The sequence below is a fragment of the Puma concolor genome, chromosome E2, assembly GCF_028749965.1.
Source record: "Puma concolor isolate L17-30 chromosome E2, mPumCon1.1.hap2, whole genome shotgun sequence".
In the NCBI taxonomy this organism is placed as follows: Eukaryota; Metazoa; Chordata; class Mammalia; order Carnivora; family Felidae; genus Puma; species Puma concolor.
In genome coordinates this window covers 14,839,318-14,866,401 of record NC_141681.1, presented here as the reverse complement: position 1 = coordinate 14,866,401, position 27,084 = coordinate 14,839,318, and the positions used below count along the sequence as shown (strand labels likewise).

Sequence of the window (27,084 nt, the reverse complement as noted above, 5' to 3'; positions counted from 1 at the left end):
TACTGCAGCCAAAGTGTACAAAAAAAATGTTTTGTTTGCAAAACATGCTTCCACTTTCTGAAAGGAGCAAAAGCCACTCTCCAGTTGATATCCCACCTGTTTCTGCAAAATTACTTTGAAAGATGAGCTGTGGGACTGAGATTCAGTGTCACCCTTCGTAGCACAGGTATTTTGGGTTTGGTCTGGGGTTTTTTGTGGGGTTTTTTTGTTTGTTTTTTGAGATAACCTGTTATTTTTCCTTTTTTAAATAATTGAGGTATAACTCATAAACAGTAAATTTCACTCTTTTTGTGTAGAGTTCTGCAGTCTTTGTCTGTCAAATGCATGCAGTCACATAACCAGCACCACAATCAAGATGTAGAAGGGTTCCTCCATCCTCCAAAATTCCCACATGCAATCATTCTGTCCCCTATTCCCAGCCTCTGGGAAACCATCGATCTATTTTCTATCCTTTTAATTCTACCTTTGCCAGAGTATCCTGTAAATGAAATCATACTGTATATAGCCTTTTGAGTCTGGCTTCCTTCACTTAGCCTAATGCATTTGAGATTGATTCATGTTGATGTGTGTATTGGTATTTCCCTCCTTTTTATTGCTGAATAGCCCTTCCATTAAATGAATGTCCCATAATTTGTTTATTCATTCCGTAATTGAAGGACATTAGGCTATTTCCAGTTTTTGGTAATTATGAATAAAGCCACTATAAGCATTCACATACAGGTTTTTATGTGGATATAAGTTTTTCTTTCTCTTCCTAGGCATGGAATGTCTTCTCTTAGGGTTGTATGGTAAGTGCATGTAGTTTTATAAAAAAAAAAAACAAACTGTTTTCCAATCCAGAAGACTCATTTCAAAAGAACATCAGACACAGGTGTTATTTTTTCAGTAGTCTCAAGAAGTGGTCACTCGTATCATAAAAATAAGCATATTATTATTAATATTGAATATTGAAGGCCACATATTATATGATTCCATTTATAGTAAATACCCAGAATAGGCAAATTCATAGAGATAAAAGTAGATTACTGGTTGTCAGGCAGGGGCAGCAATAAGAGGGATGAAGTGGGCAGAGACTGCTAATTGGTATGGGGTTTCTTTTTGGAGTAATGGCAATGTTCTGTAATTAAATAGTGTTGATGATTGTACAACCTAGTGAATATACTAAAAACCAGTGAATTGTACACTTGGAAAGGATGAATTTTGTGGTATATGAATTACGTTTCAACTTCTAAAAACACATCAAATAATGTAGTATTACCCCCCCAAAATTTAGTAATTGTAGAAAGGCTGAGGAATTGGAATATGGCTTAAACTCTAGATTATTCTGAACATCAGAATGATAAGAACACACATTATTTCCCAAGAATCTGGGCTTATTTGCTTAGTGGCTCTCTCTGTAAGTACAAATGACATTCTTCCTAAGAATGCCAAGAATTGGAGTGTGATTGAGGTTCTAGCCACCCACAAATGAAAGAACACCAAGTTCTCATAAAAGAAAAGTGACTGGGTTAATAGGGCATAGCTTAATGGTTACGCAAAGAACAAAACAAAATGGGATATTATTTGCTATGCTCTGTTAAAAAAAAATGGCCAACAGGCATTTCAATCAGCAAACAGAGTAAAGTTTTATTTCCTTTTAACCTTTAAAGCCCTTAACATTGAAAGCTCAACTGGTCTTCCCTTCTAATCATAAAAAAAAATATCAGACAGACCCAAACTGAGGAATGTTCTATGTGCCAAGTTCATGAAAAATAAGGAAAGTCTGAGAAACTGTCACAGAGTAGATTAGATTCAGGAGACGTGACCACTAATGTAATGTGGTATCCTGGATGGGATCCTGGAACAGAAAAAGGATATTAGTGGGAAAACTTGTGAAATCCAAATAAAATATGGAGTTTTGTTAATTTAATGGACAAATGTTTATTTCTTACTTGTGACTAAGAATGTATCATAGTAACATAGGATGTTAAAAATAGGGAAAACTGGGGCCCTGGGCTGGCTCAGTCAGTTAAGTGTCTGACTTTGGCTCAGGTCATGATCACATGGTTTGTAGGTTCAAGCCCTGCGCTGGGATCCACGCTTTCAGTGGGGAACCTGCTTGGGATTCTCTCTCTGCCTCTCTGTCTGCCCCTCCCCCACTTGCACATGCTCATTCTCTCTGTCTCAAAAATAAATAGACGTTAAAAAAAAAATTTTTTTTAACGTTTATTTATTTTTGAGACAGAGAGAGACAGAGCATGAACGGGGAAGGGGAAGAGAGAGAGGGAGACACAGAATTGGAAGCAGGCTCCAGGCTCTGAGCCATCAGCCCAGAGCCCGACGCGGGGCTCGAACTCACAGACCGCGAGATCGTGACCTGAGCCGAAGTCGGACGCTCAACCGACTGAGCTACACAGGCGCCCCAATAGACTTTTTTAAAACATAGGGAAAACTGGGTGAAGGGTATAGGGAACTCTCTGTACTATCTTCAGAACTTTCTGTACATCTAAAATTATACTAAAATAAAAGGTTTAATTAAAATTTTAAAAGCTCATCCAGGTTTGCCTCTCTTTTGGCGCCTTCTTTCTGTCTAGCTTACAGGTTTGTGGGGGTTTGGGGGTAAATATTGCATGAGACAATGAATGTGGGAACAAAACCCAAAGTTCTCTCTGTAAACGTAAGGTGGCATTATAAATTATCAAAGTCCAGCATAGCTACCTAATCCCTCCTGAATTCATCACTCCACCGTCCATAACTATGCAGAGACTTTGGTTTTCCCCTCCTTTACTATTCCTTTTACCATTTCTTTCCCTCTGGTTTATGAACTATTCATTGCCAACTGGTGAGCAAGTATCAAGCATGACTTCATGCCAGATTGACAGAGGACATGGAAAAGTAGAAGGAATGTTCTTCATCTTGTACTTCTTCAGAGGAATTAAAATATATGCCTCTTCTCTACCCAGTAGATGAGTGATCATTGATAATGGTTCAAGATGGAAAGATACATAGTAACTAGTAAGGAAATAAGCAATAAAAGGTAAGTGAGGGGTGCCTGGGTGGCTCAGTTCATTAAAGGTCTGACTCTTGATTTCGGTTCAGATAATGATCTCATGGTTGTGAGATCGAGCCCCACGTTGGGCTCTGTTCTGGGCATGAAGTCTGCTTAAGATTCTCTCTCTCTCCTGCCCCTACCCCACTCTCTCTTTCTCTCTCAAAAAAAAAAAAAAAAATTTTTTTTTTTAAGAAAAATTGTTAATGGTTTTAAATATTTATTTATTTATTTTGAGAGAGAGAGAGAGAGGAGGGCAAAAGAGAGAAGAGAGAGAGAATCCCAAGTAGGCTCTGTGCTGTCAGTGAAGAGCCAGATGTGGGGCTTGATCCCATGAACTGTGAGATCATGACCTGAGCCAAAATCAAGAGTTGGATGCTTAACCGACTGAGCCACTCAGGTGCTCCATTAAAAAAATATTTTTAAGGTAGTTGAGAGGTGCCTGGGTGGCACAGTCGGTTGAACATGCAAATTCGGCTCAGGTCGTGATTTCATGTTCATGGGTTTGAGCCCTGCACTGGGCTCTGTGCTGACAGCTCAGAGCCTGGAGCCTGCTTTGGATTCTGTGTCTCCCTCTCTCTCTGCCCCTCCCCTGCTTGTGCTTTGTCTCTCTCTGTTTCTCAGAAAATAAAATGTTAAAAAATATGTGGGGGTGCCTGAGTGGCTCAGTCTTTTGAGTGTCCAACTTGGGCTCAAGTCATGATCTCACACTTCGTGGGTTCGAGCCCCACATCAGGCTCTGTGCTGACAGCTTGGAGCCCAGAGCTCGCTTTGGATTCTGTGTCTCCCTCTCTCTCTCTGCCCTTCCCTTGCTCACACTCCGTCTCTGTCTCTCAAAAATAAATAAGCGTTAAAAAAAATTATTTTTTAAATTTAAAAGGTAAGTGAAGAGTCAATGCTTAATCCACATAGTTAATCCATTATTTTCTTAAAATTAACTCCCCCTGGGTTTTTGTTCATTTTCATTTTTTTCTATTTTAATTTTTTTCTATTTAGTGAGTTTTCAACTCACTTTGTCATCTAAAGAGAGGCAGGCTTGTGTAGTGAAGTCTGGAGCCACATGGCAACAGTGGAAGTCCAAATCACCACTTGCTACTGTGTGACCTTGTTTTTATCTGTTAGGTGGGGATAAAATAGGCCCTATTCCTAGGACTGATGTGAGGATGATGAGTTAACTGAGGGAGAGTGTTGGTAGGGGCCAGATGCCAAGTCGGCATGAGGTTTATGCCACTCTGCATGGGTAGAGAAAAGAAGGGTATGGGAAAAGGTGTATAAAAATAAAGGGCCTGAGATTTTAGGCAATCATTATAAAGCAAGTTTACAAAACTTTTTATAGTCTTAGGAAAATGTTCACAATATCATGTAAAAGGAGACACAGAATGCAAAACTCTGTTACATGAAGCCTATTGGATGTATACCAAGAAAATATGTATATATTTCAAAATGTTAAATGTGGATAAAATGGATAATAGTTATCTCTGGGTAGTGAAACTATTTAAAAATATTTTTCTGTCAGAAAGTGGAAAGGTCAGAAGTAGAAAGGTGGTTGCCAAAGGCTGAAGAGAGGGGAGAGAATTAGTGTTTGACAGTTAAACACTGTTACAGAGTTATAGAGTTTCAGTTTTGCAAGATGAAAAAGTTCTAGACATCTGTTGCACAACAGTGTGAATATAGTTAATACTAAGCTGTACACTTGAAAATGATTAAGATGGTAAACTTAATGTTATTATTATTATTATTTTACCACAGTTAAAAAAAAAAGCCTTTTCTATGGCAAACACAAAGTTTTATACTTAAGAAAAAAATGAAGGGTGCCTGGGTGGCTCAGTTTGTTAGGTGTCCGACTCTTGGTTTCAGCCCAGGTTATGAACTCCCAGTTCGTGAGTTTGAGCCCTGCATCGGGCTCTGCTCTGACAGCATGGAGCCTGCTTGGGATTTTCTCTCCCTCTCTTTCTGCCCCACCCTGGCTCACTCTCTCTCTCTCTCTCTCTCTCTCTCTCTCTCTCTCTCCCCCTCCCTCCCCCCCTCCCTCAACATAATAAAGAAAAAGAAAAAAATGAGTAAAAGTTGTTTGATTTTTACATGAAAATCACTATGGCTGGTTGGTGTAGCTTTTTGTGAGTATTTCTACAGTTTATTGGACCTTAACTGCCCAGTTAGGTTTCCTAAGTAGACTTGGGTGCTCTGATTTGTTTTCCCCCTCAGGTTTCTATTGAGAGAAAACATGAGCTACAGAAGAGGGGTGTTACCAAAACTTGTTTGCTTTGGCTGTTTTTCTTTCTGATCTGGGTTCAGTTGTCAGCTACTAAAGAGGGTGTGCCCACGTGGATGACCTGATACAGCAGCCCCTGCCCCCTTCACACCCCCTTAACCCTGCACATTCTGCGTCAGCTGCATTATTTGCAGGACCACCCACCAAAATCCTGTGCTTCTGGCTGTTCTTTGATCTGTAAACCTGAGCCTGAGCCAGCCGGGTTGAGACAGAGGAGACTGGGCAGGTGATCTCAGAGCAGCTGTTTCATTGCCCCAAAGTCACTTCCTAGGTCCAGGTCTCACCTAAGAAAAAGATGAGTCCCCCTATATGTGATGGACGTGAGCAGGTAGTTCACAAAACACCAAGAGCTAAAAAAAAATTATATGAGAAGTGACCACCCTTATCAAAGTTAGAAGGGACAGAAATAACAGCAATACCTTAATACCATTCCCCTCCCCCTGACAATCAATTTGGCAAAGATTTCTTTAGAAAATAATTCCCAGGGTTTGCAAACAATTACTGATAGGAAGGAAACTGGCCCTTCTGAAAGCAAGCTGGCAATGCTCATCAAGAACTCTAAAAATGTTTGTTCTAGAATAGAATATTCCATAAAAGGTTCAGAAAGATATAGGAATTTAGTATAAGATGAAGGTGACATTTCAAAAAAACAAGGAGAGAGACTTTGATATCTGGCAATATTGAGGTCAGAATGACCTAGAGAATTTTCACGTAGAAAAATATCTAGGAGGGGCGCCTGGGTGGTGCAGTCGGTTAAGCGTCCGACTTCAACCAGGTCACGATCTCACGGTCCGTGGGTTCGAGCCCCGCGTCGGGCTCTGGGCTGATGGCTCAGAGCCTGGAGCCTGTTTCCGATTCTGTGTCTCCCTCTCTCTCTGCCCCTCCCCCGTTCATGCTCTGTCTCTCTCTGTCCCAAAAATAAATAAACGTTGAAAAAAAAAAAAAAAAAGAAAAAAGAAAAATATCTAGGACTTGTGGAATCACTATGTTGTACACCTAAAATTAACATAACATTGTGTGCCAACTGTACTTCAATTTAAAAACAAATCTAGAACCCTACTTAAATCAATGGATAGGTCATCCAGCAAAAAACCAATAAATAATGTTTTTGAATGACATATTGGACCAGATAGACTTAACAGACATATATAAAACATTCCGTCTAAAAACAATAGAATATACATTCTTTTCCAGTACACATGAAACATTCTTCAGAATAGATCACATGAAAAGACCACAAAACAAGTCTCAATAAATTTAAGGTGATTGAAACCAGAGCAAGCATCTTTTCTGACACATGGTATGATACTAGAAATCAATTACAAGAAAAGAACTGGAAAAAACACAAATATTTGGAAAATAAATGACATGCTCCTAAACAGCCAGTGAGTCAGAAAAAAAAAAAAAAAAAGGGTAAATTAAAAAATACATGGAGACAAATGAAAATGAAAACAAGGGGTGCCTGGGTGGCTCAGTCAGTTGAACGTCCAACTTCGGCTCAGGTCATGATCTCACAGTCTGTGAGTTCGAGCCTTGTGTCGGGCTCTGTGCTGACAGCTCAGAGCCTGGAGCCTGTTTCGGATTTTGTGTCTCCCTCTCTCTCTGCCCCTCCCCCGTTCATGCTCTGTCTCTCTCTGTCCCAAAAATAAATAAACGTTGAAAAAAAAAAAAAAAAAGAAAAAAGAAAAATATCTAGGACTTGTGGAATCACTATGTTGTACACCTAAAATTAACATAACATTGTGTGCCAACTGTACTTCAATTTAAAAACAAATCTAGAACCCTACTTAAATCAATGGATAGGTCATCCAGCAAAAAACCAATAAATAATGTTTTTGAATGACATATTGGACCAGATAGACTTAACAGACATATATAAAACATTCCGTCTAAAAACAATAGAATATACATTCTTTTCCAGTACACATGAAACATTCTTCAGAATAGATCACATGAAAAGACCACAAAACAAGTCTCAATAAATTTAAGGTGATTGAAACCAGAGCAAGCATCTTTTCTGACACATGGTATGATACTAGAAATCAATTACAAGAAAAGAACTGGAAAAAACACAAATATTTGGAAAATAAATGACATGCTCCTAAACAGCCAGTGAGTCAGAAAAAAAAAAAAAAAAAGGGTAAATTAAAAAATACATGGAGACAAATGAAAATGAAAACAAGGGGTGCCTGGGTGGCTCAGTCAGTTGAACGTCCAACTTCGGCTCAGGTCATGATCTCACAGTCTGTGAGTTCGAGCCTTGTGTCGGGCTCTGTGCTGACAGCTCAGAGCCTGGAGCCTGTTTCGGATTTTGTGTCTCCCTCTCTCTCTGCCCCTCCCCCGTTCATGCTCTGTCTCTCTCTGTCCCAAAAATAAATAAACGTTGAAAAAAAAAAAAAAAAAGAAAAAAGAAAAATATCTAGGACTTGTGGAATCACTATGTTGTACACCTAAAATTAACATAACATTGTGTGCCAACTGTACTTCAATTTAAAAACAAATCTAGAACCCTACTTAAATCAATGGATAGGTCATCCAGCAAAAAACCAATAAATAATGTTTTTGAATGACATATTGGACCAGATAGACTTAACAGACATATATAAAACATTCCGTCTAAAAACAATAGAATATACATTCTTTTCCAGTACACATGAAACATTCTTCAGAATAGATCACATGAAAAGACCACAAAACAAGTCTCAATAAATTTAAGGTGATTGAAACCAGAGCAAGCATCTTTTCTGACACATGGTATGATACTAGAAATCAATTACAAGAAAAGAACTGGAAAAAACACAAATATTTGGAAAATAAATGACATGCTCCTAAACAGCCAGTGAGTCAGAAAAAAAAAAAAAAAAAGGGTAAATTAAAAAATACATGGAGACAAATGAAAATGAAAACAAGGGGTGCCTGGGTGGCTCAGTCAGTTGAACGTCCAACTTCGGCTCAGGTCATGATCTCACAGTCTGTGAGTTCGAGCCTTGTGTCGGGCTCTGTGCTGACAGCTCAGAGCCTGGAGCCTGTTTCGGATTTTGTGTCTCCCTCTCTCTCTGCCCCTCCCCCACTCATGCTCTGTCTCTCTCTCTCTCTCTCTGTCAAAAATAAATAAAACATTTAAAAAAATTGAAAATGAAAACAAAATGGTCCAACATCTTTGCATGTAGTGAAAACAGTTCTAAGAGGGAAATCTATAGAGCTACAGGCTTACCCCAAGGAACAACAACAACAAAAGTTTAAATAAACAATCTAAACTTACACCTAAAAAAAGCTACAAAAAGAAGAAAAAACCTTTAGCCAAACTCACCAAGGAAAAAAGAAAGGACACAAATAAAGAGAATCTGAAATGAAAGAGGAGAAATAATAACCAATACCACAGAAATGCCAAGTATTATAAGAGACTACTATGAAAAATTATATGCCAATAAATTGGATTAGTTAGAAGAAATGAGTAAATGCCTAGAAATACACAATTTTCCAAAACTGAATCAGGAAGAAATAGAAATCTGAACAGACCATTCCTCATAATGAAATTAAATTGATAATCAAAAAACTCCCACAAACAGAATCTATCTATCCATCCAGCCAGCCAGCCATCCATCCCTTCATCTATTCATTCTAACAAAAATTTAAAGAAGAGTTAATACCTATTCTTCTCAAATTATTCCAAAAAATATGAGTGGAAGGAAAGCTTCCAAATATATTCTGTGAAGCCAGAATTACTCTAATACCAAAACCAGACAAAGACACTGCAAAAAAACACCCCTAAACAAACAAACAAACAAACAAAAAACCTATAGGCCAATATCCCTGGTGAGCATAGATGCAAAAATCCTCAACAAAGTATTGTAAACCACATTCAACAATACATTAAAAAGATCATTCACCATGATCAAGTGGGATTTATTCTGGGGATGCAAGGATGGCTCAATATCCATAAATCAATGTGATAAGCCACATTAACAAAATGAAGAATAAAAATCAAATGATCATCTCAATAGAAGCAGAAAAAGCAGTTGACAAAATTTAACATTCATTCATGATAAAATCTTTCAACAAAGTGGGTTTAGAGGGAACATTGCTCAGCATAATAAAGGCAATATGTGGAAAGCCCACAGCTAACATCGTCAATGGTGAAAAACTGAGAGCTTTTGCTATAAGCTCAAGAACAAGACAATGATGTTCATTCTCACTACTTTTATTCAGCACAGTACTTGAAGTCCTAGCCACGGCAATCAGACAAGAAAAAGATATGAAAGGCATCCAAATGGGTAAGGAAGAAGTTAAACTGTCACTATTTGCAGATGACATGATACTATACGTAGAAAATCCGGAAGATGCCACATACACAAAAAGCTATTCGAAGCAATAAATAAATTCAGTAAAGTTGTAAGATAAAAAATATTAAGAAATCTGTTGCATTTCTATACATGAATAATGAAATAGCAGAAAGAGAAGAAAACAATTCCATTTACAATTTTACAAAGAATAAAATACTTAGGATTAACCTAACGAAGGAGATGAAAAACCTAAACTCTGGAAACTAAAACATTGATGAAAGAAATTGAAATGATACAAACAAATGAAAAGATATACCATACTCATGGATTAGAAAAATTCAGATTATGAAAATGTCCATACTATGCAAAGCAATTTATAAATTCATTTCAAACTCTATAAAAATATCAACGGTATTTTTCACAGAACTAGAACAAATAATTCTAAAATTTGTGTGGAACCACAGAAGACCCCGAATAACCAAAGCAATCTTAAGAAAGAAGAACAAAACTGGAGGTATCACAATCTCAGATTTCAAGATATACTACAAAGCTATAATAATCAAAATAATATGATACTGGCACAGAAATAGACACATAGATCACTAGAACAGAGTAGAGAGCCCAGAAATAAATCCACTTATATGGTTAATCTATGACAAAGGAGGCAAGAATATGCAATAGGGCTAAGACATACTCTTTAATAAATGGTGCTGGGGAAACTGAACAGCTACGTGTAAAAGAATGAAACTGGACCACTTTCTTACATTACACACAGAAGTAAACTAAAAATGGATTAGAGGCCTAAATGTGAGACCCAAAACCATAAAACTCCTAGAAGAATACATAGGCAGTAATCTCTTTGACATCAGCTGTAGAAACATATTCCTAGTTTTCAGGCAAGGGAAACAAAAGCAAAAATAAACTATTGGGACTACACTGAAAAAAAAAAAGATTTTGCACATTGAAGGAAACCATCAAGAAAATGAAAACATACCTACTAAATGCGAGAAGATATTTGCAAATGATACATCTGATAAGGGGTTAATATACAATATATAAAGAACTTATACAGCTCAATATCGAAAGAACCCCCAAATCATCCAACTAAAAAAGGGCGGGGGCACCTGGGTGGCTCAGTCAGTTAAGCATATGGCTTTGGCTTAAGTCATGATCTTGTGATTCATGAGGTCAAGCCCTGCATCAGGTTCTGTGCTGACAATGGGAAGCCTGCTTGGGATTCTTTCTCTCTCTCTCTCTCTGCCCCTCCCACACTCACACTTTGTCTCTCTCTCTCTCTCAAGACAAAAAAGGAAAATAGTGGGGAGATGACCTCAATAGACGTTTTTCCAAAGAGACATGTGGATGGACAACAGGCACATGAAAAGATGTTCAACCGTTAATCAGGGAAATGCAAATCAAAAACTACAATGAGATATTGCCTTAACACTTGTCAGAATGGCTAGCATAAAAAAACCAAAACACAAGAAATAACAAGTGTTGGCAAGGATGTGGAGAAAATTTATATGCATGCACCATGCACTGTTGGTGGGACTATAAGTTGGTGTGGCCCCTGTGGAAAACAGTATGGAAATTTCTCAAAAAATTAGAAATATTATACAGTAATTCCACTACTGGGTATTTACCCCCCCCCCCAAAGTGAAAACACTAATTCAAAAAGATATGTACCCATGTTTATTGCATCGTTATTTACAACAGTCAGGATATGGAAGCCACCCATGTCCAACTGACAGAAAAATGGATAAAGAAGGTATGATACACGCACACAACACATACACAGTGGAATATTACTTAGCCATAAAAAATGACATCTTGCCATTTGGGGCAACATGGGTAGACCTAGAGGGTATTATGCTAAGTGAATAAGTCACACTGAGAAAGACAAATACCATTGATTTCACTTCTATGTGAATCTAAGAAACAAACAAATGAACAAACAAAAAAAATCAGAATCAGATGTATAAACACAGAGAAAAAACTGATGGTTGCCAGAAGAGAAGAAAGTAGGAAAATGGGCAAAATGAGTGAAGGCGGGTGGGAGGTAAAGACTTCCAGTTATGGAATGAATAAGTCATGGGGATTAAAGGTACAACATAGAATACATATAGTCAGTGATATTGTAATAGTATTGTATGGTGACAGATGGTAGCTACACTTGTGTGACATAGCGTAACATAGTACAGTGTAACATACACTTGTCCGATCACTGTATTGTATACCTGAAACTAAAGTAACATTGTGTGTCAACTACAGTTCCATTTAAAAATACTCAGCTCCGGTTGTGATCTCACAGTTCGTGAGATTGAGCCGCATGTTGGGCTCTGGGCTGAGCATGGAGCCTACTTGGGATTCTCTCTCTGCTCTGTTGCTGCCCCTACCCCCTCTCAAAGAAGCATTAAAAAATTTTTTTTTTTACTAGTTTTCTTTAGTTTTGAGAGGCAGAGAGAGACAGGGCGTGTGTGGGGGATAGGGCAGAGAGAGAGGGAGATACAGAATCGGAAGCAGGCTCCAGGCTCAGCTGTCAGCACAGAACCTGATGCGGGGCCCAAACTCATGAACCATGAGATCATGACCTGAGCTGAAGTCGGACGCTTAACCGACTGAACCACCCAGGCGCCCCTCGCGTAAGCATTTTTTAAAATAAAAAATAATAAAAGTACGTATCTAGGAATGTTGGATAAAATAAGGCAAAACGCCTGACTGAGCTCCAAAGATACAAAAGGAAATGCCCAATGGGCCAAACGATGAAAAGGAACTGAAAACCAGAGACATAGGTGGGCTGACACTACTCCTACCCTCGAGGGGATTATCTGAATAATATAAGGCTCCTGTGTTAACTTCCAGATGAGGACAGGACACCAAGTCCACAGGCTGTTGTGGGAGGGGGAGTTGAATCTGAGTCTTATGTGTAGCTGTGATCCTTAAAAGTCTGAATCTAGGGACGCCTGTGTGGCTTGGTTGGTTAAGCATCAGACCTCAGCTCAGGTCATGATCTCACAGTTCGTGGGTTCGAGCCCCACGTTGGGCTCTGTGCTGACAGTGCAGAACCTGGAGCCCGCTTTGGATTCTGGGTCTCTGCCTCTCCCCTGCTCACGCTCCCCCCCCCCTCAAAAAAAAAAAAAAAAGTGTAAACATTGAGTGACGGAAATCAGCTTCTAACTTTTAAAAAAGTCCCATCTTTGCTTGACTCTTGCAACGGCCAATATTAAGAAAAAGAATCTTAGGGGTGCCTGGGTGGCTCAGTCGGTTGGGCGTCTGACTTCGGCTCCGGTCATGATCTCACGGTCTGTGAGTTCGAGCCCCGTGTCGGGCTCTGTGCTGACAGCTCAGAGCCTGGAGCCTGTTTCGGATTCTGTGTCTCCCTCTCTCTCTGACCTTCCCCCATTCATGCTCTGTCTCTCTCTGTCTCAAAAAATGAATAAACATTAAAAAATTTAAAAAAAAAAAGGAAAGAAAAAGAATCTTAACCTCTGAGATTCTGATCACCCAGAGAACCCTTGCTGTAAAACTCAGTTGATTCCCTTTGTCAGCCCTTAAGCAGGATATGTAGTTGTGATAGGTAGTCTGAACTCCAAGAGGTTGTCAAAATAAGACATATTGCATTGTCTCTTCTTCCTATAGTCTATCAGTTGATCAATTTGGCAGGTCTTTCGGTATGTGAAATGTGATTCTACCTCTAGGAAACTATCCTACAAATTATAGGATACTTATAAAATAATTTTCAATTATCAATAATGAGTGTGTTCAATGTTTTATTTGTGAGAGAAAAAAATAGAAGCTGCCCTATGTCCAACAAGAATAGAATGGTTAAATGGACAGTATATAGCCATTAAAAAGAATGAAATTGATCTCCATGTATGAAAATGGAAAGGATATCAAGACAATGTGTTAAGATTTTTTAAAAGGCAAGCTGTAAAACAGCATTATTCAATAGAAACAGAATGCAAACCACACAGGAATTGCAAACTTCCTAGTAGAAGTATTTTAAAATGTAAAAGAAGTAGGTGAAATTAGTGATTTGACCCAAAATGTCCAAAATATTATTTAAGCATGTAATCAATATAAAATTATTGATGAGATATTTTACATTATTTTCATATAAGTCTTCAAAACCTGATGTGTGTTTTACACCAACACCACATCTCACTTTAGACAAACCACATTTCATGTACTCAATAGCTGCTTTTGACTAGTGGCTGTAATAACGGACAGTGCAGCTATATAGAACAAATTTGTAGTATCTATGTTTTCAAACAACTTTAAAACCAGCTATGTAAGTATTAAGTATTGTATAGAAACAGAAAACACTTGAAAAGATATACAAGAAATGGCTAAAGCAACCATCTGTATGGAGTGGAGTTGTGGGAAAAGGTGTTCAGAGTTTAGTTTACAAACATCAGAATTTCAATTTACTATATGAGGATTTTAATTACTAAAACAGTAAGAGTAAAAGAAAATGTGTTGGCATTAAATGGTGGTGATTGTTGCACAATATTGTGAGTGTATTAAAAATCAGTGAATCTCATACTCTGAAAAGATGAAGGTGTGAATATTTTGTTATGTGAATTTTATCTCAATTTGAAAAATATATGTAAAGAACAAGAGATCTATGTTGTGGGGGAGAAATAAGGGTAATGTGTTAAGAGTGGTGGTAGAATTATAAATGCTTTTAGTTTGTTCTGATTTTGTCCAGTACACATGTATTATATTTCAAATGGGGGTGGTGATGGAATAAAAGCATTTAGGAAAGAAAGGTCTTCTTTCTTGACAAAATCTGTGTGCTTTGGAAACAATACGGTGTTCTCATTGTGTTGGCAGCTATGCAAAAGTATACATCCGTCTGTACAATGTTTAACTACCATTAAGTAAAACAAAGAAGCCATGTGCCTTTTGCCATGGGGTGCCAAATAGCAGAACTGATGCAACTCTTTCTTCCTTCTCTGTGCCTTTGGATGTTGTAGACAAGGCTGTGTACTTGCATTTTGCAACAGAGCAGCCCTGAATATCTAGCTCAGGGTGCAGGGCTTCCAGCTTTTGAATTTGAAATTCGCTATGACCTGGCTGGCTTCCTGCCCTTGCCTTGTGCTTCTGCTGCTCCGCCCTAAGATGAGGTGGTGAACACTTAGTTGCTTCACTGGGGTGGGAAAGGGAATGTGTTAGATAAGTTCTTCAAAGCACTAAGAGATGAAAGGTCCAGAAGAATAAAAGGTAATTCACCCCCCACTGGAGACTCCAATCACCTAAAAGTAAATGGAGAAGAAAGAACTTATGTAACAACTCTTTGTCTTCCAATAAATAAACAGATAGGATCTGAGCAGATGGAGTCCCAGAGGCTTCTTTTAACCCTTGAGTGGATGGTCTTTTTTATAGGCTCACCCGAATGCTGAGGTTTCTGCTGTGCTTGCTTAGCAAGGTTGTTTGTTTAGACTTCACCTGACATCTTATTCTCCCCACAACATCCTAGCAGGTGAATGAAGGAGAATTCACAGTACAGGATAACTCTCCACAGGTTTTAGTTGCCTTGAAGACGCTACTACTATCTTTTAAGGTACTTGTTGAGTGAAACTTAATTTGTTTCAACTGCCCATTTGTTGTGACTGAAGAAGAACCTTGTGAACAAGGAAAGGAGTGCAGGATGCAGGAAGTAAATAAACATGTTGCGGAACAAATTGTGCAACTATTCCTTCAGTGAATAGTGAATTCCTTCGCTAATTCCTTCAGTGTTTTGAAAATCTATAAAATGATGTACCTATGTATCTATCTTGTATCCATCTATGTATCTATCCTCTATCTACCTATCTATTAATCTGTCTTGGCGAATGGATAGAAATGGCCAAATCATTACGTAACACTGCCTACCCCTGGGGAGAGTGTATGGACTCTGGGGGTAGTGAAAATGAAGTGTGTAGATAGCAAGGTGCAAGGAAGGACTCTTCACTTTTTACTTTACACATGTCTGTACTGTTAACATTTTAATGGGTTATTTGTATCAAAAGAGATTTAATAAAAATTGCCAACTGTAATCCTAATAAGCCCTCTGACAGTCCTCTCAAATGTCTCACAAAGTGCCCAGAAAGAGTTAACACAGAGAATTCCAGAGGTTTGAAGTGAGGACAAACTCCCAGGTATGGTGGGGGGGTGGGGGGTGGGGGGGGGTGGAGGAAGAGTTAGAGGTGAGAAGCAGCAAGTGAGGAAGGGGAGGGAAAGGAGGGCTGGACACCCAGTTCTCACCCTAGCCAATAGCAGGAAAGTTCCAGGCCCAACGCCCATTTGTGCAAACTATTTCAGGAGTCAAGAATTGCATCTGAGGCCATTGTCACTGTGACCTGTCAAAGAAGGACTAAGAGCTTCCAGGTTTGGCTACTGGGAGGGCAGTTTCTCCTGTAGTTGGAAGGTAAAATCTCAAGCCTCAGCTAATGTGGTGGTAACTGGGATGTGTGCTTTCTTCTTTATGGTGTATTGACTTCTTTTTTCTACAGGACACTAAGGTGCTCGTGGGATAGGGCTTTATTTTTACTAATGACAAAATATTAACACTAAATTTCTAACAGTGTGGAATGGTCCTTCCTGGTTCTTGCAGAGGGCAAGACAGTCTATTGAAGCATTAGGGAGACACTTGGATAGGCTTTGCATGGAAAAGAGGCAACACATATATATGCTTTGTTTCATGATTTTCATGTCAGTTCCCCTCAGTCTCATTGAGAGCAGTTAAACTTTCAATGACATTATGGTTGCATGTAGTCTCACAGTAGATAAGTATTCAGTGCATGGTCTTTGCTAACATTATAAAATGGGTTCTTGCTTTATTTTCCATCTCAGCAAAAAGTCTTAAAACTCCCCTTATTCGCAAAGCATGAAAAATGTGGCCAACAAAGCAGTTTGGAAAGACATCTAATGAAATCACGCTTACGTTTAGGTTCAGATATAGGCCGCCAAGATGCTGCTCTGTTCTTAGTGTCACAAGGACCTCCTTTTCCCCATAGGCTTTACTAGTGATGGACCCATATGTGATTCAGATGAACAGCAACAGCAACCTTCCCTCAGTTCTGGATGTGCACGTCAACCTTGGTGGGAGAAGCTCCGTGCCAGGAAAAATGAAAGGCAGGAAGGCCAGATGGTCCGTGAGGCCCTCAGACATGTCCAACAAAACTTTCAATCCCATCCGGGCCATTGTGGACAGCATGAAGGTGAAGCCTAATCCAAACAAAACCATGATTGCTCTGTCAATTGGTGAGTTGGGGACTCTCAGGTGAGGGGCAGATCTCGTCGCTGTTAGCCCCATCCTGACAACTGCTTGGAGAAGATGGGAGTAGAGAGGGAGTCCGAGCACTGGGCATGGAAGAGTAACCTCTTGGGGGCTCTTTTTTTCTCTTCCATGAAAAGGGGACCCTACTGTGTTTGGAAACCTGCCTACAGACCCTGAAGTCACCCAAGCGATGAAAGATGCTCTAGACTCGGGAAAGTATAATGGCTACGCCCCCTCCATTGGTAAGCTTCTCCTGAGACTCTGTCTGGTGGCGTCCAAATTGTTAGTGCTCTTCTATTAGGAGTAAGTTTCCAGCAGTTCTCTTTGCTTCCCTGATTCATAGATCCTAAGGAGAGGCTAAGATAAAATAGCCATTTGGATTTGGGGACGAGGATCTCGGAATGCTTGAACACAGCCATCAGGGTTCAGCTCCTTTCCTGGCTTCCTCTGGCCCACTGGCTCTGCCTCTTTTGTTCTGTTCACGTACTTATTTCTCAACCAACATTGCTAATTTTCATATGAAGGCCTTGGATTTTGCAGGTGCCTGTTTACTTAGCCTCTAGGTCCTACATTAATTTACTTATTTGCACTATGTAGATAGCTTCTTGGCTTCATTTCTTTTTCTCTATACATTCAACCCTTATTTTAACTATGGTCAAATATCACCGTGTGGTTGAATGTTCTGATCACATTCAAATGCATTTATAGCTGTTTCAGCTTAAATAAAGAGATAAAAATGAAGTAGAATACAAACAATGGGCTGTTCCATTGAAGAAGAGAAGGTTATTTCTGACAGAAAGAAGTTATTCTTATTGAGATGTTTTTACAGTAGGAGTTTCAGGTGTACAGCTGTATAATACAACTGTATACGCTGCAAAGTGATCACCACAAGCCTGGTTACTGCTCATCACCATACAGTTGGCCCCTTTACCCCTTTTTGCCCATCCCTATTCTTATTTAGGTTTAACTGTCTCCATCTACTAACCATTTCCACATTAAATGTCTGATAAAATAAGTGACCCTTTGACTTTATTTCAGTGTTGCACACACACACCCCCAGTCTCCATATGTACCTAGCAACATATTATTTTCCTTTTTAAAACTTATTTATATTGTTTTATTTGAATATAGTTGACACACAATGTTACATTAGTTTCAAGTGTAGACAGTGATTCAACATCTCTGTACGTTATGTTTGCTCACCCCAAGGGTAGCTGCCGTCTGTCACCATACAACACTAGTACAGTACCATTGACTGTATTCCCTATGCTGTGCCTTTTATTCTCATGACCTACTCATTCTATAACCGGAAGCTGTATCTTCCTCTCGCCTTCACCCATTTTGCCCATCTTCCTACCCCCTTCCCTCTGGAAGGCATCAGTTTGTTCTCTGTATTTATAGTTCTGATTCTGCTTTTTTTCTTTGTTCATTTGTTTGCTGGTTTTTTAGATTCCACAATGAGTGAAATCATATGGAATGTGTCTTTCTCAGTCTAACTTATCTCACCTGGCGTGATACCCCCTAGATCCATCCATGTTGCTGCAAATGACAAGATATAGTGACATATTTCTAATGTAGAATGCAAATCCAGTTTTGTGCTAAAATAGAATTTTAAAAACACTTCAAAGAGCCTGAGGGACGTAATTTTTAGGTTGATTGTTTATGTTTTATAAAGTTTCATAAAACAAAAATCAACAAAAGAAGACCAAAAATTAGATTATAAAACAAGTTTATAACTTTTATACCCAAAGTATTAGGGAACAGATTCAACCTGAAAAACCAAAACCAGTTCTCAACTTCACAAATATTCAAACGATATGAACATTTCATGCCAAAGGAAATATAGGCCATAACATTTATCTAGGAAAATTCTCTTCCTTATTAGTAATTAAGGAAGTGCTGATTTATATAACTTCAAGACATTTATCTCTAACTGTTAAGTGGAACATTATGAAATATTGTATCTTTATAATTGAATGGAGTCTTCTTAAAAGCAGTTTCGCAAACCAATCTGCATGATGCTGTCCCTACGTCAAACTTGTAAGCCAACATTTGGAAATATTGTATAAGAATTGAATTTAAAAGAAAAACTTGTGCAAAACCACTAATAGGTATATGATATAATGTAAAAAACTTAAAAGGCACCCAATGTATTACATGCATTGATTACAAGTCTTCAAAATATATAGTCCTGGAAGGGATTTAGGAAAAATCTAAATATTGTTTTTTATGAAAAATAAAACATAATCATAGTAATCAAGATGGTGCAGAGTATTTTATACTTTGGGAAGTTCTCCTTGTTATTATTTACACATGTGAGATTATTATAAAATTGTAACACATAACTCCTTTATCTATAGTGGCTGAGAGCTAAACTGAACAGTTTGTGCTCTAAGCAGGGGCAGGAGTTAGCCTGAGGTCCTTTTGACTCTAGGGCATAGTGGTCAGTTGCCAGATGCAAACTTTCAGCTTCTTCCTTCCGGCTCTTTCAGGCTACTTATCCAGTCGTGAGGATATTGCTTCTTATTACCACCGGCCCGAGGCACCCCTGGAAGCTAAGGTAGGGCTTAACCAAGGTAACAGCTCTGAAGTAATACTGGGCAAACTATACCCCATTTTCCTTGTCTCTGTTCCACAAGGAATAACAGTTTCGGGAAACAAAAGGCGTGAAGAATTTCCCTTTAGCAATTTGAGAACTTCTCATAGAGTGAGGCCACTTAATCCCTGAGTATATTTAATGTCATTACAGTATGATGATAATGTTGAATATAATTTATGTGGTGTTTTGTCTTGAGGCTCAAAGGATTCAGAGGTTCCTCTACATTTGATTCTCTGCAAAAGAACTTTAAAAAACAATAGTTCATAACACCAAATAAGTAACATTTTTTATTTTACCAATAAGATCTTTCTTAAATTTCTTTCTTAAATTTGTAGCTTCCATAATTCACTTCCCCACTCAGATGGGGGGGCTCCTGGGTGGCTCATTTGGTTAAGCGTCCAACTTTGGCTCAGGTCGTGATCTCATGGTTCATGAGTTCAAGCCCCTTGTCAGGTTCTGTGCAGACAACTCAGAGCCTGAAGCCTACTTCAGATTCTCTCTCTCTCTCTCTCTGTCCTCTCCCGTTCACCCTCTGTCTCTATCTCTCAAAAATGAATGAACATTAAAAAAAAAAAAGCTCACTCAGATGGGAAGATTGAGGTACTATGGAATATTCAATCGATGGCAGGGCCACAAGTTTAAATGCCACTCTCCCTCTGTCGTCTACTGTGTGTGTTGATATTTCTTAACATAAGAGGTCCCTCAGTCTGTATTTCAGAGAAGAATCAGGCTTCAAATTTCTGGTCGAAGGTAAACAAATAACCAAGTGAAAAAGTCCAAGGTCATAATGATCTCTCATGGAAGTCTGCTGAGTCATAGCTGACATGTACTTGTTAAAGTGATTTACTTCTTTTAAGTGGTCAATATTTTCAACATTTAGATATGGACATATATAAGCATTTTCCCCCAATTTTGGCTTAGTACAGTCCTTACTACTTTACTTAGAGCTTGTAAAAGTAAGTTTATTATTGCTCCCCACTCACCTATCTGACAATGTCTTTTCTCCCACTGCTGTTGGAACCCTTAACAAAATGTACCTTTTATTTCTTCACAGGATGTCATTCTGACTAGTGGCTGCAGTCAGGCTATTGAACTTTGTTTAGCTGTGTTGGCCAACCCAGGACAAAACATCCTAGTTCCAAGACCCGGTTTCTCTCTTTATAGGACTTTGGCTGAATCAATGGGAATTGAGGTCAAACTCTACAATTTATTGGTAAACAACTTTTTAATTTTAGACCCCAGTGTTCAATTATGGCTTTGTAAAAATATATGACAATTGTCTTAGCACAGAAAGATTTGGAAGTGGGTGGTGGAGGCCACAAACACATTTTATTATTTAGAATATACTGTTAAGTGAATATTCCCCCTCAAGTTTTCAGAACCATCTTAGTCTCACCCTTTCTTTCTCCCCAGCCAGAAAAGTCTTGGGAAATTGACTTGAAACAACTGGAATCTCTAATTGATGAAAAGACAGCTTGTCTCATTGTTAATAATCCATCAAACCCCTGTGGGTCAGTGTACAGTAAAAGTCATCTCCAGAAAATTCTGGCTGGTAAGTCCATCAGACTTCATTTGACAGGAGAAGATATGGGGATAGGATCCTTGAGCTGTTTTCCTGGAATGAGAAGAGGGTTAGTTCCGAGCTGAGGATGGGGGGTGGGGGAGCTCTACTGGGGTCTCCAGTGAATAGTGTGCCCCTGGAGCAGTAGACCTCACCTACAAGAAGGAGAAAAAGGCAGCACTTGCCTCTTCACTATTCCCATATGTGGAAGAGCAGGTTTGAAATATCTGGTTACTTAAATGGTATATTTAGCCTCTGTATCCTGGAAGAGTATAAGAATTTATAGTTCTTAAATTGGAAAACAAAACACATAAATATGAAATGCAAAATATAATAAGTCCAGGTGAATATTAATTGCTAAGGCAATTCACATTAAAAAGGATTTCAGCCTGGGGGCCCCTAGATGGCTCAGTTGGTTAAGCATTCGACTCTTGATCTCAGCTCAGGTCTTGATCTCAGAGTCGTGGGTTCAAGCCCCATATTGAGCTCCATACTGGTCATGAAGCCTACTTAACAACAACAACAAAAATGATTTCAGCCTTTTTTTCTTATTTTTAGTGGCTGCAAGGCAGTGTGTCCCCATCTTAGCTGATGAGATCTATGGAGACATGGTAAGTCTTGGGCAGGATCTATCACTACAATAATCTCAATTCCAAATTACTTCATGGGACCTTTAGAGGTGGCATCAAAAACACCAGAAGTAATTCCTAATCATTTCAGTACAGCATATCAGTATCCCTACACTCTTAAAAGTACATATAGATTCTACAATCTCTTAGCCAGTTTTCCAAAGTCCAAAAAGCTATAAAAATCTGAAGATTTTTGAAATTCCTTTGGTGGAAAAACCTGGCTTGACTTGATGTAAAGATATTTGTAGATTTTCTATGTATTTCACTTATATATGTATATATATATTTGTCAAGAATGTAAGGAAAGGGAAAGAAATGTTAATATGCTTGATTAGGAGCGCCGTCCCACACTGCCTTGGGGGTGTTACATAATATATGATCCAGGTAAACTTCTCAAAAATCCAAACAATCCTACATTCTGCAACAAATATGGGCCCAGGAATCTCAGGTAAAGGGTTGTGGACCCCTATTATATTTTTAAATGTCTAATTCCAACAAGCATTCATTCCCCAGAGCAAGCTTTGTTGAGTTGTATATATTCCTGGGCCAGGATCAGTATCCTCATCGTAGGCTTCCTTTAATCCAGACCAGATGTCAGGTTATATGTCTCTGTATAGTCTCCTTTGAAGCCTCCTAGGCTCCCAGTTATGCTTTAGGGTAGGATGAGTCCATAAATCCAAGGCCCTGTTCCTAGTTATACAAGGTAAAGACTGGAAGGCATGGGATTTGGAGGAAAGTAAGCCAGAAGACAACTGCAAGGATCTCTTCTCCTCAGGTGTTTTCGGGTTCCAAATTTGAGCCTCTGGCCACCCTCAGCAGCAACGTCCCCATCCTGTCCTGTGGAGGGCTGGCCAAGCGCTGGCTGGTTCCTGGCTGGAGGTTGGGCTGGATCCTCATCCATGACCGAAGAGACATTTTTGGCAATGAGGTAAGAGCAATGAGGTGATACAGTATGTCTAATTTAGGATATATATGTGTATTTAATTTGCATGCACAGTGGTTGGGTGGTGATTTTTTTGTTGTTTTAGTGTTGTTTTTTCTTCTTTCTTCTTGGCCCTGTAGTTCTGGGTGCCAAAAGATGCTGGGTAAAGATGGTACTTAGTTATTCCTCTCCAAAACTCAGTTTTCTTGTACCTGGTTCTATGAAGAAGTTCCATTGCTTCTAATTTTAGGACCACAAATAAGGAAACAATAGCTATAATGATACCTGATTTTGTTTGCAGGCTTACAATATGCCAGCACTTGATACACATTATTTTACTGTAATCCTCCCAACAACTCTAGGAGGCCATAGTATTATCTCCTTTTTACGGTTGAGAAAACTGAAGCACTGAGACATTGTACAATTTGCTGAGTCACGCAGCATGTGCGTGACAGAGCTGGGCTACAAACCCCAGTGGTCTGATCTAAGAGTGCCAGTAGGCACGCACCATCTGATGGAAAGAATGGCCAGAACCAGAATCCCCAAAACTGGAATGCTTAAGGAAGGCTAAATAATATGTTTGCGGGTTGGGGGCGTTTAGATCCGAGATGGGTTGGTGAAACTGAGTCAGCGGATCCTGGGACCCTGCACCATTGTCCAGGGAGCTCTGAAAAGCATCCTACATCGCACCCCTCAGGACTTCTACCACAACACTCTGAGCTTCTTGAAGGTAAGGGCAGCCCGTAGCCTTTTACTTTGGGAGTGAGGAAATGCCGCCAGTGGAGTTAGGAATCACATGTCCTCGTTTCTGGAGCAGTGTGCCATTATGGGGCCTCCAAATCAGGAGATGGCATCAGTGTAACTATCCACCCTTCCATGTCTCTCATTTCTGGCACTTCACTCTGCTCCTGGCCAAAAGTGGTAGGATATTTTTCTCGCCTACTTCCTGTGCCCTTGATGCCAGCAGAGCAAACTTAGGTTCCCTGCCTCCAGTGTGGGCTCTACTTTTAATGACGTGCCTTTCTTTCACTTATATTTTGATTCTTGACATCTTTCTGCCTCCTCTTGTAGTCCAACGTTGATCTTTGCTATGACGCACTAGCTGCCATCCCTGGACTCCGGCCAGTCCGCCCTTCTGGGGCCATGTACCTCATGGTAAGTATGTAGGTGGCAGGCATTTTCTGTAAGGCAAGCAGAAGCTGGTCTGCAGGACTCACAAAGACAACCAGCTAAGCCTCCGGACCTGTTAGTTTAGGAATCGCCTTGTTCTGAATGTCTGTTCAGGCCACTCTGAGATCTTGACCTGAGCCAAAGTCGACACTTGCCCGACTGAGCCACCCAGGTGCCCCTGTTACCAGAATAACTTGGGGCATTGGCATTTTGTGGACTGGAGACACTAGTATCTTGTAATTGGTGGGATAGTTCCATGCAATCAACAATTGCCCGGCTCACAATGTTAATGTTGCCTTTTTAGAGAAACACTGACATTCTATTTCCAGCTTTCACTTATCAACATCCAGGAAGGAATGCTTCAATAAACTAAAATATTAATATAAAGACATCCTGTCTTTCCTATGAAAAATTCCATGGGCTCCTAAGTGTTAGAACTCTTAGTTATCAGTAGTAGAGTTCCAAGATATTTTTTAGAGCAGTCCCTATGTTAGTTTCTGGCATGGGGAGTTGGCCTGTTTTCCCTCCTGATAAGTTTGCCTCTCCCTGTAATTGGTATAGGTTGGCATTGAGATGGAACATTTCCCAGAATTTGAGAATGATGTGGAGTTCACAGAGCGGTTAGTTGCTGAGCAGTCAGTCCACTGCCTCCCAGCAACGGTGAGTGTTCATGTCTCTCAGGACATTCCCAACAGTTTCTAGAGCCTCGGGTTGAGTTGGTCTTTAGCCTGCCTTTTTTTCCCCTCAACAAAGTGTATTCTCATTTGATAAGATTCAAACTGATGTGTTTCATGACGTCTATTTAAAATTTGTTTCTCCCTCATCATTATCCCATCCATACCGGGAAGAAACGTTGTGGCTGAACATTTTAAGTGAGGGGAAACAGGCTTGTCCCACAAGTCCCTTTTAAGATGAATTGTTTCTAGACTTAGCACCCCAATGATGGTGTCAACCAAGAAAAGAAGCGGAGCTAAAATAAAACAAAAACATTTATTCGGTGTCTCAGAATTGCAATTTGGGGAACACAGATCTGGGCAGTGACCCAAATAGTGTCCTTCCACCCCTTTAAGTGTTTTTAAAGACAAAAAGGAATGCTTGTATATGCTATTTATAAAGAATTTTGATTGATTGGTGGCAGAAAACTAATCTTGGCTGACTGTAATTGGTTACTAAGGCTATCACTAAACGAAGTCTCACTGTAGCAAGTCTCAAGACTCTGGCTGAGTCCTTGTGAGATTGGTGGCTTGGCCCAGTTCAAAAGTTCATGGTTTCATGGGTGAAGAGGTGCATAAGATCCATCTCCTTAATGGCCTTCTGGGTCCATTTTAAAACCCCTTGACATAAGTGACCCCATTTTATTTCACCTTTCACAGTGGAACTGAGTCAACTGATAGCTCTGAGTAAATGACATCACTGCTTCTTGCTGATTAGGACCCTGGCCATCGTAGGGTGGTTTAGTACCAGATTCAATTGCTATGAGAATAACAGGCTCTTATTTTTGCAGTGCTTTGAGTACCCGAATTTCTTCCGAGTGGTGATCACAGTCCCCACAGTGATGATGCTGGAGGCCTGTAGCCGGATCCAGGAGTTCTGCGAGCTGCACTATCACTGTGCTGAAGGGAGCCAGGAGGAGTGTGACAAATAGGCCCAAGTCCGTTCTCTTGAGTATGTGTCCCATCCGGGGAAGGCTGGACTGGGCCTTGCTGTTCCTCAAGGGGAATCAGGTGCCCCTACTGGGAGAGGGGCCTCAAAAGCATGTCAAGCGTTCAGAATCGCTCCTGCTTTCCCCCAGCTATGTCCACATACACACTCTGAATCCCAGATTGTCCTCTCACTCTGCTCTGCTGGAGTGACTCACTCATTCATTAATCTGCCCCCTCCTATATGACTTCCTCCTTTTTTATTGAGAGTACTTGGTGAACAAAATTTACCAGAAAGCACCAGAGACAAAAAAATTAAAAGCTCATGATAAGAGAAACAAAAGATTGAGAGAATTTGTGCCCCAACCATTTCCTCATACTATAAATAAGAATACACTCTCTCCAGTCAGGTCTGAGGCCTAATTCTGTTACTGCTTCACTTCAGGTATACCTCGCTTTATGCAATAGAACTATAATGAAAGCAGTTGGGGACACATATATTGGTTAATTATTTTCTAAACACATTAGGAAAGTTTGCTAATTTGAAAGATCCCTTACAGAAACATTTTCGTTGATTTTTTTTTTTTAAGAACTGTTGATCGTATGGGGTGCCTGTCTGGCTCAGTTGGTAGAGCATGTGACTCTTGATCTTGGGGTCATGAGTTCAAGCCCCACACTGGGTTCAGAGATTATATCAATCAATAAATCAATCAATCAGAATTGTTGATTGTAAAGGTAATCAATGGACTTTCTAAATTTAGATATGTGTGCATCAGGGTTTCTTAAAATGAGGGCACATCTGTATTTAAAAAAAAAAAAGGAGGAATCATAGGACCTTCCAGAAATACTGTGGTGTAAGGGCCAGAAATATTCTCATTTATCATTGTTATGGAATCATTGCTTTTGCTGTAAGGTTGATAATGATTTATTGATATGTATATTATATTATCTTTTCATATGTTTTCTAAGAAACATTTATATTGACAAGATCCTTTATTTTGCCAAGGGCATAAATTATTGTTTTTCTTCTTTTTTAAAAAAATAAATTTTACTAAGTATGCTCTTCTGTGGTTTTTCTCCTCTGTGGGGAATTCCTATCCTATTCATTGCTATTCATTCCTATTCATTGCTCAGTCTGATTGATGCATTACCCACTAGACTTCATTTATTTCCCTGTCCATGTACTGACATTTGGAGTTACTTAAGAAACACTATTCCTAAAATATTTTATTTGGGAGCTCATTTCTGGGTTCCTACTTATAAATAAGACAGGGGCGCCTGGGTGGCGCAGTCGGTTAAGCGTCCGACTTCAGCCAGGTCACGATCTCGCGGTCCGTGAGTTCGAGCCCCGCGTCAGACTCTGGGCTGATGGCTCAGAGCCTGGAGCCTGCTTCTGATTCTGTGTCTCCCTCTCTCTCTGCCCCTCCCCCGTTCATGCTCTGTCTCTCTCTGTCCCAAAAATAAATAAACGTTGAAAAAAAAAATTTTAAAAAAATAAATAAGACAAACTAAGAAGCAACATTATAAACCTCTGGCCTTTGACTTTACACTTTCAACTTTTTGGAACTCCAACCTCTGGTCCCAAATTCCTATGCTCTACATCCGCTAACCACTCACTGGTGAATGAAACTGAATGGGTTCAGGTGACCCAGGGAATGAGAGGTGTCAGACATTTTTCATTATCCGCCTTTTGTCTGCAAATCCTTTTAGGCACAG

General features: G+C 39.5%; 1 protein-coding gene across 2 annotated transcripts; it reads left to right on the top strand.

Annotated features, from left to right (window-relative positions):
* The first annotated feature begins 15,869 nt into the window (after window positions 1–15,869).
* Window positions 15,870–26,426, top strand: TAT (tyrosine aminotransferase). Of its 2 annotated transcripts, XM_086688997.1 has the most exons (12): window positions 15,870–15,995; window positions 16,585–16,831; window positions 16,985–17,089; window positions 19,340–19,407; window positions 20,501–20,659; window positions 20,860–20,998; window positions 21,566–21,618; window positions 22,412–22,564; window positions 23,160–23,288; window positions 23,630–23,713; window positions 24,290–24,388; window positions 25,233–26,426. In XM_086688997.1, exons 2-12 carry the CDS (start codon window positions 16,597–16,599, stop codon window positions 25,371–25,373), a joined length of 1,365 nt encoding a protein of 454 aa, XP_086545123.1. In that variant the 5' UTR covers window positions 15,870–15,995; window positions 16,585–16,596; the 3' UTR covers window positions 25,374–26,426. The 2 variants fall into 2 exon arrangements, with proteins under 2 accessions (XP_086545123.1, XP_025776517.2); XM_025920732.2 differs by lacking the exon at window positions 15,870–15,995 and having other exon boundaries at window positions 16,567–16,831.
* Window positions 26,427–27,084: the final 658 nt, after the last annotated feature.